The sequence below is a fragment of the Phascolarctos cinereus genome, unplaced genomic scaffold (genome assembly GCF_003287225.1).
Source record: "Phascolarctos cinereus isolate Bilbo 61053 unplaced genomic scaffold, phaCin_HiC Scaffold_3;HRSCAF=262, whole genome shotgun sequence".
Classification (NCBI taxonomy): domain Eukaryota; kingdom Metazoa; phylum Chordata; class Mammalia; order Diprotodontia; family Phascolarctidae; genus Phascolarctos; species Phascolarctos cinereus.
In genome coordinates, this window is record NW_027555736.1 from 185,945,777 (window position 1) to 185,962,509 (window position 16,733).

The 16,733-nt window shown below is 39.4% G+C and overlaps 1 protein-coding gene across 1 annotated transcript; it reads right to left on the reverse strand.

Moving 5' to 3' along the window:
* Window positions 1-4,989: 4,989 nt before the first annotated feature.
* On the reverse strand, window positions 4,990-16,728 carry OIP5 (Opa interacting protein 5). The gene is made up of 5 exons (XM_021009375.2): window positions 16,192-16,728; window positions 13,750-13,816; window positions 10,565-10,687; window positions 5,761-5,842; window positions 4,990-5,682 (listed from the first exon to the last, which is right to left on the reverse strand). Exons 1-5 carry the CDS (start codon window positions 16,610-16,612, stop codon window positions 5,584-5,586), a joined length of 792 nt encoding a protein of 263 aa, XP_020865034.1. The 5' UTR covers window positions 16,613-16,728; the 3' UTR covers window positions 4,990-5,583.
* Window positions 16,729-16,733: the final 5 nt, after the last annotated feature.

Below are 16,733 nucleotides of genomic sequence, written 5' to 3' on the forward strand. Positions count from 1 at the left end.
AGAATATTGTACACAGTAATAGTCACATTATGCAATGACTAACTTTGATGGACTTTTCTCTTCTTAGCAATGCAAGGATCTAAGACAACTCCAAAAGACTCATGATGGAAAATGCTGTCCACATCTAAAAAAAGAACTATGGCATCTGAATAGAGATGGAAGAATACTATTTGCTGTCTTTTTTCTTTTTTGTTCTTTCTCATGGTTTCTCCCATTGGTTCTGATTCTTCTTCACAATATGACTAATGTGAAAATATGTTAATAGGAATGTATATGTTGAGCCTGTATCAATTTACATGCCACATCAATTGGGGAATGGCTGAGCAAGTTGTGGTATATGAATGTAATGGAATACTATTGTGCTATAAGAAATGATGAACAGGCTGACTTCAGAAAAACCTGGAAAGACTTATATGGTCTGATGCTGAGTGAAGTGAGCAGAACCGAGAGGCCTTTGTACACAATAACAGCCACGTTATGCAACGACTAAGATTGTTAAACTGAACCCTTCTCAGAATTACAAGGATCTAAGACATCTCCAGAGGCCTCGGGATGGAAAATGCTGTCCACATCCAAGGAAAGAACTATGGAAGTCGAATCGCTATCACTTATTTTTACCTTCTGTTGAGTTTTGTTTCATCTTTCTGATGGTTCCTCCTATTGGTTTTAATTTGTACTTACAACTTCACTGATGTGAAAATATGTTTAATGGGTATGTAAATGTAAAGTCTATATCAGATTGTGCACTGTCCTGGGGAGGGTGGGGGGGAGGAAAAGGGAGAAAAATTTTCAACTCAAAAGCACATGGAAAAAATAAAAAAAAATTTACATGCCATCTTGGGGAGGAAGAAGGGAAGATATGGGGAGAAAATTTGGAACTCAAAAACTAAAAATAAATAGATTTTTAAAAAACTAACTATTGTAAAGTTGTTTGTTAAGATCATTAGGTAAGTGTAATAAAAGAAAGAGATGATATAGCTATCTTTCAATTTTCAGAAGTTATGTGCCTGAAAAAAAATTACTAAAGAGTGAAATTCTGATTATTGAACTTGTTTTCTCATTGACTATTAGATTGTAAGCTCCTTGAGGGTAAGGGTCTATATCTTCATTTTTCATCCTTGTATCTGCAAAACCCATCACAGTGCCTTGAATATAATTGGGGTTTAATAGATGTTTGTTAGACTCTTAAAAAAAAAAGACTAAGCTCAAGTCCTGTCTTCCACAGGAAGCTTTTCTTGGTTCCCCCACCCCACCCCACCCCACCTCACTCCCATGGCTAGTGCCTTGCCTCTGAGATTTCCTTTCATTTACATTGTATATATCTTGAGGGCAGCTAGGTGGCGCAGTGGATAGAGCACTGGCTCTGGAGTCAGGAGGACCTGAGTTTAAATCCAGCCTCAGACATATAACACTCACTAGCTGTGTGCCTCTGGGCAAGTCACTTAACCCCAAGTGCCTCAGGGAGAAAAAAATTAAAAAAAAAACACAAAACACTGTATATATCATATATACACACACACAAACACACACACACACACACACACACACACACACATTGTATGTTGTCTCTCCCATTAGAATGTAAGCTTGAAGGCAGGGACCATTTTTTTTTTACCATTCTCTGTAACCCCAGAATGTGCCTGGCACATAGTAGGCGCTTAAGAAATACTTGTTGACTGACTTGACAATACTACCTATATTAACAGCTCACATTCACATAGTATTGTAAAATTAAATAAAGCACTTTCTTTACAACAACCCTGTAAGGCAGACAGTGAAAGTCACTGTCTCCACTTTATGGCTAAAGGAGCAGAGCCTAGAGCCAGGTCTTCTGATTTCAAAGCCAATGCTTTTCACAATGGCACGCCACTTGGAACGTACAGGCAATATTTTAATGAAACATTTAGTAGTTGATCATGTCATCAGAATCATCAGAAAAAATAAATAAAATGGGAACAAAATATGTTGTAAATAGAAGGGCATTATGAACAAAATCCATTTAAATATTCTCGGGTCGGGGGCAGAAGGAGAATAAGTTAAGGTTAGTGGGGGCAGGAGTCTCATGTTTCCTCAGTTTTTCAGTGAAAGGAGGGCCAGAAATGCTGTCTTAAGGATGTGGCAGAAGGGATTCTCTGTAGTGTGGGTTGGATAGAGTGGTCATCCAACTTTGATTAAAGATCTCTGGGGCAGGGGAGGGGAGAAGGGAAGAAACCCACTACACCCAAAGGCAGCCTGAATTTTTTCCTTTTATCAACTGCTTCTCTACAAATCCATTCTTCTCAATTCTGCCCTGTGCCCAAGAACAAATCTAATCTCCTCCACAAGATAACTCATGTCTCCACAAAGTCTTCTCTCAAGGCTACAGAACCCTAGTTTCTTCAACTGATCCTCATACATACAGTCATATCAAGATCCTTCTCCATCACAGTAACCCTCCTCTAGACATCACAATTCACCAGTGTGCTTCTCAAAACTAAACATGATTAGGGGCAGCTAAGTGGCACAGTGAACCTGAGTTCAAATTCAGTCTCAGATACATAACACATGACACTAGCTGTGTGACCCTGGGCAAGTCACTTAACACCAATTGCCTAGCAAAAAACAAAAATGAAAAAACCCTAAACAATCATAAAATGGATAATTTTGATTACATTAAAAAGGTTTTGCACAAAACATACAGCCAAAATTAGAAGGAAATCAGGAAATGGGGGAAAGTTCACAAAAAATTTCTCTGATAAAGGTCTCAATTCTCATATATGGAACTGAACCAAATTTATAAAGAGCCATTCCCCAATTTATAAAAGGCCAAAGGATATGAACAGGCAATTTTCAGAAGAAACCAAAGCTATCAAGTCATGAAAAGATGTTCTAAATAATAACTAATTAGAGACCATCATATTAGCTAACATGACAGAAAAAGATGACAAATGTTGGAGGGGATTTTTCCTCAAAAATAGGTACACTATTGCACTGTTGGTGGAGCTGTAAACCAGTCTAGTCATCCTGAAGACCAATTTGGAACTACATGCAAAAGATGATAAAACTCTACATACCCTTTGACTCAGCAATGCCTCTAACAAGGACTATAAGCCAAGGAGATCAAAGAAAAAGTTAAAGGACCTGAATTTACAAGTGGTGGCAAAGAACTGGACGCTTGAGGGGATGCCCATCAATTGGGAAATGGCTGAACAAGTTATGGTATATGAATGTGATGGAATATCATTGTGCTAAAAGAAATGAAGGGAGCAGGACAACTAGGTGGCGCAGTAGATAGAGCACTGGCCCTGTGTCAGGAGGTGAGTTCAAATCTGTCCTCAGACACTTGACACTTACTAGCTGTGTGACCCTGGGCAAGTCACTTAACCCTATTGCCTAGCCAAAAAAAAAGAAATGAAGGGTATAGTTGGAAAAACCTGGGAAGATTTATATGACTAATGCAAAGTGAACAGAACTAGAATATTGTACACAGTTAACAGCAACATTGTAACAACGATCAACTATGAAAGACTTAACAATTCTGATTAATATGATAATCCAAAACAATTCCAAGACTCATGATGAAAAATGCCATCTACCTCCACAGAATGAATGACTGAAGCATTTGTTTCTCATTTTGTTATTTATTTTTTACAACATGGCTAATGTGGAAATGTTTTGTCCTATGTATAGTGGTTATTTCTTGCCTTCTAGGAGGGAGTGGGAGAGAATTTGGAACTTAAAATAAAAATAATAAATTAACAATAAAGATCAAAATAAAATTTAAAAACTAAATATGATCCTGCAGGTGTGATCTGGACAGGGTGAAGTGGGACTACTTCCCTAGTCTGGACACTATGTCTCTCAATGAAGGCAAAGATCACTTAGCTTTTGAGACTATTTATATTTATACTTCATTGTTTACTCATGCTGAGCTTGTAGCAGCATCATTGTCCTGCTGGAGAAATACAGATGCTAACCTTAATCTGGCATTGAAAACCCTCCCCAATGGAGCTCCCATCTATTTTTCTAGCCTTATGACATGCTACTCCCCTAAAGAACTGTTTGAACCAAACTGAACCACTGGCCATTCTCCACACTTGGAATGATTTCCCTTCTTATATCTGCCTTTCTATGTTTTAGCTCAAGTGCAGCCTTCTATATGAAGTCTTCCCTGATACCATGCTCTTTTTCTCTTCTGTTTTCTTTGAAGATGTATCTCCCAGCCATACAAGTTCCTTGAGGGCAGGGATGATATATTTATATTTGTATGCTCAGCCCTCAACATGTCTTGCACAATGTATGCACTTAATGTTAGTTAAATTAAAACCCACAGTTTTCAGATTAACCATGCCCATCTTGTTTGTGAAGGCATTTATTTGAACACAAGTCTAAGACTTTAACATTTACTCCTATTAAACTTCATCTTACTACATTAAGCCAAATGTTATAATTTATTAAGATCTTTTTGCATTCTGACTCTGCCTTGCAACTGTTGGCCAGTCTTATCTTCTCTAAATTTTATTATAGTAAGTATGTTATCTCTGCCTTTACCCAAGGCATTTTCATTGGCTGTCCCCCACACCTGGTCTCCCTCTTGGCTTCTCTGCCTTCCTTCAAGTTCCAGGTAAAATCTCACCCTTTATAGGAAGCCTTTCCCCATCCCTCCTAATTCTAGTGCCTTTCCTCTGCTGATTATTTCCAATTTATACTGTATATATCTTGTTTGTATATTTGCATGCTGTCTCCTACATTAGACTGTGAGCTTCTTAAGAGCAGCAACTGTTTCTGCCATTCTTTGCACTCCCAGAAGTTAGCACAGTGCCTGACACATATGAGGTAAATAAATGAGGTAATAAATGTTTACTGACTGGCAAAAATATTAAACCAGAAATTCCTTTGTAGTAATAAATACACAGGACATCACAATTTTCTCCAAGTTCTTTTAATAACTTATTATTTAAAAAAATAAGTAGAGATTCATAGGTAAGAAAAATAAGAAAGACAAGAAGCTGCAAAAATAGTGTATTGAAATTTTGGCAATATTTATATAAACAATTGCTTTGTACAGGTTTAAAATTTAATATCCTGTTCACTTTCAATTGATACTTCAAACAAAAGACATCTGGAAGACAATCTTAAGTTTGAGGCACATACCACCCACTATAATTACTAATAACCTTTGAATTTATAGTCATTAAATGTTATTTTCTTTTTTTAAAAGATACTATACTGACACTGATAAGCTGAAAAAAAATATTTTAACATAACTGAATGCTGAAGCACCACAAAATGGTCAGCACTGAAGGGAAGTCTCAATAAGCTTACTTGGTAAAAAATGTTCTTAAAAACAAATTATTTTATGAAACTTAAATCTTGATGTATATTCCTGGTTTTTAAAAGCTTCCTCCTTACCTCCTTTTACTTTCCAGTTGCAATTATATCAATACAAATGGTTAACCAGAAGAGAAGGAAGACTTAGGGGCAAGAGTTTGCCAGTCAGAAATCAACCAAAGTCTAGACAGGATACACAGACATCATTAGATACTTCCTGAGATCACAGTACAAGATAAAACTTCTCTTAAAGGTTTGTTTCTGATTCGAATGTTAATCTAGCTCTACATCCAATGGTCCATGGATAACCGTCTTCAGGTCCTCAATTATTGTTGTTAAGTTAGAGTCCATCATCATAATCTTCTCTTTCAGCTAAGAAGCAAACAATAGTGAAAATCATCAAGAGGATTATATTTAAAAAAGAAAACACACAATAAAATGAAAGCTTACCTTTGAAATTTGAGCACTTAGATGCTTAGTAGGAAATTCCATCTCAGATGCATTTACTATAGATTTTGTTTTTAAAAGGTAGCTGTAAGAACACAGAAAAGTCATTAGTATTAGTTTCCTTCCAACAACAGTGCCTACAAAACCAATTTCTACGGAGCAAATCCTACATTGTTACCGACCACCATAAATAAGAGAACAGAGGGGGGTGGAGAGATTTGAGGTCACAGTGAAGATAAAGAGAAATTCCTGTTATGCAACAGATAATGAAATAGTGAAACCCAGTGGGAAATAAAGTGTGGCAGTAGTAGAAAGAGAATCAGGTGTGGGTAATCCCCAGGATCTTCTAAAGAAAAGAAACCCAGAAACCAAGTGTAATCTTTCAGGGGGAAAAATGGATATTCAATGAAACAGAGGACTTTCAAACATTCTTGATGAAAACACCAGGGCTGAATAGAAAATCTGACTTTCAGATACAACACTAAAGAGAAGCACAAAAAGGTAAACAGGAAAGAGAAAGCACAAGAGACTTATTAAAGTTGAACTGTTTACATTCCTACATGGAAACATGACATTTGTAACTCATGAGACCTTTCTTAGTATTAGGGCAGCCAGAGGGAATACATATATAGACAGAGGGCACAGGGTGAGTTGAATAGAAAGGGATGTAAAAAATAAAATTAAGGGGTGAGAGAGAATTGTACTTGGAGGAAAAGAAAGGGAGAGATAGAATAGGGTAAATTATCTCACATAAAAGATGCAAGAAAAAGCTTTTACAGTGGAGGGGAAGAAGCAGGAGGTGACAGGGAATGAGTGAATCTTAATCTCATCGGATTTGGCTTAAGGAGGGAATAACATACACATTCAATTGGGTATGGAAATCTATCTTACCCTACAGGAAAATAGGGGGAAAGGGGATAAGAGAGGGAAGGCTGGGATGATAGAAGGGGTGGGCAGGTTGGAGGAAGGGGTAATCAGAAGCAAACACTTTAGAGGAGGGACAGGGTCAAAGGAGACAACAGAATAAATGGGAGAGCAGGATAGGATGGAGGGAATTATAGTTAGTATTTCACAACATGACTATTATGGAAGTGTTTTGCATGACTACACATATATAACCTGTATCAAATTGCTTGCCTTCTCAATGAGGGCAGGTGGGAAGGGAGGAAGGGAGAGAATTTGGAACTCAAAGTTTTAGAAATGAATGTTAAAAACTGTTTTTACATGCAACTGGGAATAAGGCAATGGGGTATAGAAATCTATCCTGCCCTACAGAAAAACAGAAGAGGAAGAGGATAAGAGAAAGGGGGAGGGGGTGATAGAAGAGAGGGCAGATTGGGGGAAGGGATATTCAGAATCCGTGCCGTCTTGGGGTGGAGGGAGGGGAGAGATGGGGAGAAAATTTGGAACTCAAAATCTTGTGGATGTGAATGTTGAAAACTAAAAATAAATTAAAAAAAAAAGAAAAAACAATAACATTGAATATTCCAGAAAAAAAAAATTAATGAGACTACACTGACGACTAAAAAAGAAAGAAAGAAACCCAGGCCCAATTAGTGGCACCAGGCAAGTGGTCACTCTTGTTCCTTATTACCAGCTCCCAGGATGCTGTCCCCCTCCTCCCTCGCTCTTAACAGCTTCCCCTCAGTGTAGGTATTCCTGGTCCTAAAGTATGTAGTGTCTACTGATACCAAATAAGTGAAGACTGAGCTGGGGAGAAGCTGCCCTTGTTCCCAGATCCCTATAGTGGTTAGGGAGAAGACATATTTCTGGCATCTCTGAAAGCTATTTCCAACAGAAACACTGCTAAACATGGTGGTTAGGTTGTATAGTACAATAAGTACAATACCCTAATTCAGGTATATTATGGCTTAAGAAGGCTGTGGTAGAAACCTTGTCACTATAACACTATACGGAAAAATGCCTTTGTAGTTTCAAACAATTCACTAAAATAAGAACTTACGTGTAAATTTACCTAAGGGTTATGTTTTTAGCCAAAAATTACAAAGTATCTTTCCCTCAGTGAGAAGCAGCATGTTGTAGAAAAAGAGCACTGGTCTCTGAGAGGAGGCTTGAGTTCAATCATGATCTGGACACCAATTTACTATATGACCTCAACAAGTCATTTAACCTGAGACTTAGTTTTTTCAAATGTAAAGGATTATCTATGTAATACCTACTGCAGAGTTTTTGTTTTGTAAACCTTAAAAGCACCATAAAAATGCAGGTTCAGAGGTCTATCAGATTTAAAACTAGAAAGAGAACATTTTGAATAACTCATTTTTCAAAGTAACTTGTCAAATTCTTGTCTTTCAGTTTAGATTTTGCTTGTCTCTAAAAATTATAAATAGCTATTTAGAAATTGTAACTGAAGCAATGTGTTAATGACAACATACCTACTAAATTAGTGGTTTTAGGAGAAATTGTAATTACCTTTAAGCTGTTCTAATGAAGAGATGTAATTTAAAATATTACACAGGGAAATATGACACAGTAGTAATAGAATATTATTATTATTGCTTAATAACGACTCTGTAGCCAATCCCAACCCTATCCAGTAAGGGCACTAAATTTAAGAAAGTAAGCCCAAAGGCACAATCATAAATTGACTGGAATACAGCATGCCATGAATCCTCTACATAAAGGCTGCTAGAAATGTGAGAATGTACTTTCATTTGGTTGGTTTTTTATGATGGTTGGGGGAGGTGAGGGAAGAAGGGTTGGTTTTTAATTTTTTCTCCCTTATGTTGCTACTGCCCATATTTTTTTCTGATAGGGTCTCTCCATCTCACTCAGATTGGGATGGAAGTTTTGTTTTGTTTTTAGGCAATTGGGGTTAAGTGACTTGCCCAGGGTCACACAGCTAGTGAGTGTCAAGTGTTTGGTCTGAGGCCACATTTGAACTCAGGTCCTCCTGATTTCAAGGCTAATGCTCTATCCACTGCGCCACCTCGCTGCCCCAGGATGGAAGTTTTGACCTGGTGTTTCTAACCAGCATTAGTTCACCCCGACTCAGGCAGCCTGTTAGCCCCCTGCTCCTGGAGGCTCATTATATCAATGGTGGGCTTAGATATGCAATTATTATTAGCCCTCCTGTAAAGGACTACACTCAGAACTCCAGGTCAGGCACCCTCAGGAGCAGATATAACAGTCATGTTCCACCACACCTTGCCTACTTTCTGCATTTTGACAGCTTCTACAGTGATCCATGGAGCTCCTCAGTTCTATGAAAATCAGTCGCATTATTGGCATTGAAAATATTCTATGAGAGGCAATGTGGTGCAGTTGATGATAAAGTTCTGGACTTGGAATCAAGAGATGTGGATTTAGATCCTGCTTCAGACTCTGATTTTGGGAGCGGGGCAAATCATCTAACCATTCATTCTGTTTCCACATCTGTAAAATGACTACAATACTACTTGTACTACCTACCTCAAAAGTTTGTTGTGAGAAAAGTGCTTTACAAACTTTAAAGAAAAAAGTCAATTCTAATACTATTAGACCACACTTGATTTTCTTTTTTCTAGACAGGTGACATACAGGATTTTAGAGGTGCAAGAGGCTTTTTAAAAAGCCCATCTGACTCAAACACATCAGTTTATAGATACAGAAACTACAGAGGCCCACAGAATGACCGGCCAAAGGTCATACCCCTATAGTCAGGGGAAGGGCCAGGATTAGAATCTAGTTTTCCTGACTCTCAATCCAGTACTCTTTAAATCCTTCATTTAATTCTAAATAGAAATTTCATAATGGCAGAAACTAGAAACTGCTAATCAAGTTTCCAGACTGTAACACCACCAGATTTTATTACCTTGAGCCCCTTGATGGAAAGAAATTATAGAAATATTATGTTGGGTTTTTTTACTGGATACAAAACAAGATGTCACTGAAGAATGGACTGAGCAAAATAAAGCTAGAATTTTGTCCCCACTCCATACCAATTTTACTGCATAATTGTCACACGCTGTGGGTTTTCTCAATCCAAAAATTGGTTTATATCATTTCATTGCATAATCGTCGCACGGCGCATGTTATAATTCTGTTTGTCACACCACTTAAAAGGTAAACAGAGCAGCAATGTATTCACCAGTAGCATATGTATACACATTTATCTCTCACACATTGAGAGCCTAGAATTCTCAGCCCACCTGCATTGTCAGTATTCAATTTTAACATATATTCACGAATATTCTGTGCATCCTCATCTTTCACCAAAGACAGTTTAGTAATAGATGATTTTTAAGTAATACTGGCACAACTTTTTAAAGCTTCACATAATGGTCACACCCCACTTTTTCGGAACAAATTTGTCATAAAATCTTTGACGATTATATGGTGAAATGTGGTACTTTTGAACCTTGCTAATTTTCTCAAATAGGAGTTAATTACATAGAAAAAATGAAATGGTATCTTTAATAATAATAAAAGCAAGCACTTATTGTAGTACTTTAAGGTTTACATGGCACTGCACATGTTATCTCATTTTTTTACACTATTAAAAATAAGAGATCTCTTTTGAGGATATCTGTCAAGGAAAATATTTAGAAATTATTCTGTTTAAACGTTCCAAGATTTCCTTGCTAAAAGAATAGTTGTATTCAGTACTATTTGGCATACTAACGATCATAGGCCCTGTTTTGTTTTGGTTTTTGGTGAGGCAAGTGGGGTTAAGTGACTTGTCCAGGGTCACGCAGCTAGTAAGAGGCCCTGTTTTTAATTCAGTTCTCTAACATACTCCCTACAACAAAGCACCCTGATCCCCTGAACATTCTCATTTATTTAATAAAAATTAAAGTCTACTTACCACACAATGCTGTTCTTAAAAAGGCAGAAGAGACCCTTCAAATCAGAAAGGGTTGCATATGTAGAATAAAGTCTGAAGCCTACAGAAAGCCCACAAGAATGGCAGAATAAAGGGTTGTAGGTACTGAAAAACAACCAGAAAGATAATTAGAAAAACTGTAGCACAAAAGTTAGTCTCAGGAAGCTACCCAGTTTCCACTGTCCACTTCTAGAACCATAATCAAATCACCTTTGTTACGGCTCCTAGAAAGAGTGTGTCAATCAACTCCCCTAAGGGTCTAATAATCCTCATAATTTTCCAAACCAAAAGTCTCTCCCCTGGCCACCACTGCCCAAAATTTGTTGTCTCACTGGTTCAAATATAAACTCCTGAGAGCAAGGACTGTCTTTGCTTTCGAGCTTAGCACATAATAAGCAAGTAATGGGTGCTTTTTTCATCCATTCATTGCCATAAAAATCCAGCCAGTCACTAAGCATTTATTAAGCACTTACTATATGCCAGACACTATGCTGAGTGTTAAGGCATAGACAATCCCTACCCTCTAGGAGCTCACGTTCTAATAAAGGAGGTATATGCAAACACTTTATCCTGTAAAAATACAGGACAAATTGGAGGTAATCAACAGAGGAGAGTCACCAACATTAAATGGGATCAGAAAAGGCTTCTGGTAAAAAGTAGAATTTTAGCTGGGGCTTGAAGAAAGCCAAGGAAGTCAATCGGCAGAGAGCAGAACAGCAGCAATCCCAGGCACATGGGACTAATCCAGAGATGGAGTATTTTTTTTGAGGAACAGCCAGCATCACTGTATGTCACAGACTGGGGGGGGGGAGAGGGGAAAGAGAGCTGTGAACGAGATGTAAGGTGGTAGAAGTCTGAAAATTTAGGAGGGGACCAGGCTATTCAAGGCTTTGAATGCCAAAAGATTGATATTTGATCCTGATGGTGACAGGAAGCCACTGGAGTTGAGTGAATAGGATGGTTAACAGGGTTAGACCTGTACTTTAGGAAGATCAATTTGATAGCTGAATGGAGGATACAGAGGCAAAGGGCTCAATTAGAAGAGGTAATGAGGGCCTGTACTAGGAAGTGTCAGATGAGAGAAGGGGAACTATTAGGAGACATTAGAAAGGTAAAATCCATGATATGGGAGGGTCAGAGTAAGTGAGAAGCTAAGGATGACACCTAGGTTGGAAGTCTGCGTGACTAAGAGGTTAGTGGTACCCTCAACATTAATAGGAAGTTCAAAAGGGGGGAGGATTTAGGTGAAAAGAAGAAATCAGTTTTAAACATGTTGATTTTAAGATGTCTACTGGACATCCACTTCAAGATGTCCAATAGCAGCCTATTAGAGATGCTAGACTGGAGGTCCAGAGAAAGGTTATGACTAAATAAGTAGGTTTAAGAATAAGCAGCATAAAAATAACTATATCCATAGGTTAAAAAAAAATTGTGCGCTTGACATTTGCTAGCTGTGTGACCCTGGACAAGTCACTTAATCCCAATTGTCTCACCCCTCAAAAAAAAAATTGTGCATACTGGCTGCAAACATCCATCATAGATGTGTTTTAAATTTTTTTAATTATCATTGAAAAGATAAGAAATTACATAGTAGTATACATAGAATACTTAACATCACAAATATTACACTATAAACTTGCCATCATCATGTCAATTACTAACTGAAGGAGAAAAAATAAAACCAAATGTCTCCTGGTACAGCCAATGGTCTCTCTGTGGCAGAACTTGATTAGAACATTGACAATTACACTGAAAATCAACTTTATTTGAATGCACTGATAATAATATAAGCCAGTTGCATTCAAGATGCAATATAATCTGGCTCTAATTCACCTTTCAAGTAGTATTTCACCCTGGTTCCCTTCATACATCCAGCCCAAATGGGCTTAACACAAATGGAGAGGATCTCAGAAACAATTTGACAGGCATTTACTGAAGGTTTACTGTGTGCTGGAGGTACAAAAACAAAAATCAATCAGTTTCTCTGCTCAAGTTTAGAATCCTGCTCCACCCAATAGCTGACAAGTGGTCAGCTGTCCAGCCTTTAGACTTGAAAATTTCTTTTTGTTTTGTTTTGTTTTTTTAGGCAATTGGGGTTAAGTGACTTGCCCAGAATCATACAGCTAGTAAGTGGCAAGTGTTTGGTCTGAGGCTGAATTTGAACTCAGGTCCTCCTGACTTCAGGGCCAGTGCTCTATCTACTGTGCCACCTAGCTGCCCCTTGAAAATTTCTAAAAAAGGGAAAATCACCAGGTTCTGAGGCAAGTGTGGACAACTTCAATTGTCGAGAAATTGTTTCTTTTATCTTACTTAAATCTGCCTCTCTGCAATTTCTACCTACTGTTTCTACTTCTTCCTCAGCAAAAGTCTAATCCTTTCACATAATAGACTACAAGTCTCTATCGACTGCCTTCATGAAACCCTAAGTCTTTTGTTCTTTAATGGCATAGTCTCTGTACTTTTCACCATCCTCTGGATATACTCCAGCTTATTTAATATCCTTCCTAAAAATGTAAGGACTGGACACAGCCCCTCAAAGGCAGTCTGACCACCTTTGTTCTAGATACAAGGCTTCTCTTAAGGCAACAAAAAGATGTTGTCTAGTTATACCTCCTTTGAGGCTAATTTTTGTTTCTCAACTGTAATACTTCACATTTACCTCCATTACATTTCATCTTATTCATTTTGGCCTATCAGTCGAATGTGATGAATCCTGAATCTGTCATTCAATTCATTTGCAGCATTAACAAATTTGACTACTAGTTACAGATAAGTTGCTGATTTGCATAGAGTATCCCTTACCAGACAGCTCCTCACAGGCAAAGGTTAAAAAAAAAGGAGGGAGGGGGCAGCTAGGTGGCGCAGTGGATAGAGCACTGGCCCTGGATTCAGGAGGACCTGAGTTCAAATCCGGCCTCAGACACATCACACTTACTAAATGTGTGACCCTGGGCAAGTCACTGAACCCCAATGCCTAACCAAAAAAAAAAAAAAAAGGAGGGGGGAAGAGGTGGAAAAGAAAGGAGTATAAAACAGTAGAAAGGTCATATAAAATGTGAAAAATAAATGGGAGAAAATAAACTCTTTTTCCAGTACATTTAAATATCTCTCATTATAATTTCATCAAATCAGAAATCACAGACACATTTCAAACAATTAGTACTTACCTGCCCAGGAGAGCACCATCAATGCCAACCAGTAAGGACTTATCCAAAATAATATTATGTGTGATCCCTAGGGAGAAAAACACATTAGTGTTTTAAAAAAAAACACTAGTTTTAGTGTTTATTAAAGTATCTGACTCTCTGCTAGTATTAGATTTCTCCATCTAGTATCTTCTAGCCTGATTCACTCCTTCTTCACCCTTCTCAACAAAACAACAGACAATTATAAAGCTCCTACTAGATGTAAAGTAAGGTATGTTAGGTCTGGAGATACAAAAGCCAAAAAAAAGTCTTTGTTCTCAAGGGGCATGCATTCTAACGGAGAAATACAACATGTGCACACAGATAAATTAAACACAAGATAATTTGAGAAGGGAAAGAACACTAATTGTGGTTATCAAGGAAAGATTCAGAGAAGATGGGCCCTAAACTGAACTTAGAAGTTAAAGGCTCTGCACAGACCAAGCTAAGGGCTGACTATATTCCAGGCATGAGGAAAGTCCTATGTGAAGGTACAGAAATGGAAAGTGAAATATTTGGGGAATCTTCACTTTGGTTGGAATGTAAAGAAATACTTGGAAAGGTAGGCTGGAACCAGATCGTGGAAAAGGAAATGAAAAGGCTGAAGATTTTGTATTTTGTCCTAGAGACAATATAAAGCCAATAAAAGTTTCTGAGCAGGGGAAAGTCAGGCCTGTGTCCGAGGAAAACTTTTGGCAGCTCTGTGAAGGACATGTTGAAGCAGGAGAGTCTAGAAGGAAACTACTAGGAAACTTGTGAAATAGGAGGAATGCATGGAAAAAGGCCTGAACCAGGATGTCAGCTGTGGGAAAGAAGAGAGCTGGAGAGATGGCAAAGAGGTTGTAGGATGACTTGGCTCATCAGATGTGGGGGCAGGGAGCAGTGAGAGAGAAATGGGGACAAAGAGTCAAGAACAAATCCTAGGTTAAATATACTTTACAATCCTAGTACAAATCTCAAAAGTAAATGGGGAAATTTCAAAGAAAGGACTGGTGAAGAGTGGGATGTAATCAATTCCATTTTGAACAAATTAGGCTTGAGATATCAGGTGGCATCTAGGTGATGTCCAGCAGGCAGGTGGCTATGCTTTGCATGACTATAACTCCAGGGAGCAGGGGTAGATATGGACATCTAGGAGTGATGTATGTAGAGATGATAATTAAACAAGCAGAAAGTGACCATCAAAGAACAGAGTATAAAGAGGTAAGAGAACAGGGCATATGACAGAACCTTGGAGGATACTCACATGTGGTAGGCCAGACATGGGTCTAGAAAGGAGAGTGAGAAGCAGTCAGATAGGTTAAAGAAAAGAGAGAGAAGTATTCTAGAAATCAGCACAGATGACTCTCTCTACGTATGTGTGTGTTTATATACATATGCACACATATATATTCATATGTGTGTATACATGTATACAAATACATGTGTATACACTGAATGTCAGATTTTGTTAGCATCCTAGATTTATTTTTGCCTTTTCTTTGTATTACCCACCACTTAGCACAGTGCCTGACACATGACAGGTGTTTAATAAACACTTGTGGACTGACTGCCTAGTTTGGGGAAAACAAAGGACCTAACTCCCTAGACTACTGTTTCTTCCATTCCCCACCTATTAGCATGGGCGATGATTGAACAACTAGAGGTCCACAACCCAGAGAGTTCTTGGTAGTAGAAGGCCAGACAGCATATAATCAGCTGTGGATTCAGCTAGAAAGAAATTCAAACCCTTCATTTTACAAATGAAGAAACTGAAGCCCCAAGAGTGACTTGCCCAAGGTCACATAAGTAGAAAGTGACAGAGGTAGAGAATCTGAAACAGGAGCCTTGGACTAATCCGGCATTCTTTCTACGGTGCCAAGTGTAGGGCTGCCTCAATGTGAATTAATTTTCCACCTGGGATTTCCAGAGACCCTAACGCTTCTGAGGCTTAAGTTGACAAACTGAATCAGCACTGATTTCACAGGGCTGTTAAAAGGAGCAAAATGAGATAACTTACGTAAATTGCTTTGCTAACCTTAAAGCTCTATATAAATGCAATTTTTTTATGTTTTTAAAAATTAACCCACTATATCTAGCTGGCCCCAGACCCGCAGTTCACATCCCAATCAGTCATCTCCCAGGAAATCGCTATGCCTGTGACTCCCCAGACCAAAACCCCCTTCCCCGGCCAAGGCTTCTTCCCCTTATATGTAGTCGTTTTCAATTCATCAAACATTTATTAAGCGCCTACTGTGTGTGAGGCACTGTGCTGGAGCCAGTCGTGCCTCCCTTCGGTAGTTGCGCCGCCCAGCGCAGAGCCCAGCTCATACAAGGCGGCGCTCATTCACTCACTCATTCATGCATGCATGCATGCATTCATTCATTCATTCCTTCCTCCCTCCGCCGGCGCAGGGGGGGGAGGGGGCCCCGCGCCGCACTCACGGCTGAGGACGAGAATGCTCAGCAGGCGCGTCTCCTCCCCGCACAGATGCACACTGTCCCCGAGCACGGCGAAGCAGTCCAGGCAGTGGAACACGACGAAGTTCTCCAGAGGCCCCGAGGCCTCGGGCTCCGGCGCGGCCTGGCCTCCGCGGAGCCCGCGGGGACCCGGCGGGCAGGACCTCTTGGCCGCCTTCGCGTCCCACTCCGCGGAGGCGGAAGAGGCCTCCTCACCGGCCGACGGCTCCTTGAGCCGGCGGCTCTCTTTGGCGGCCTGCGCTTCCAACTCCTGGAAGATTTCACTGAGCGGCTTTGAGGTGGTCTTCCTCCCCGACCTCCGGGGCGCCGCCGCAGCCGCCTCCTCTTCCTCTTCCGTCTCGGCCCCGGCGCGCGGACCCCGCTTCCGACGCGAAGACCTCCTCATGGCCAGACTCGGCTCAAGCAACCCCACCGACCCTGACTCTCCAGCCTGAGGATCTCGGAAGCAGCTGGGTGGGGAGGCCCGTAGCCCAAATGCGTGCAGGAAGGATCATGGGCCTGAAAAA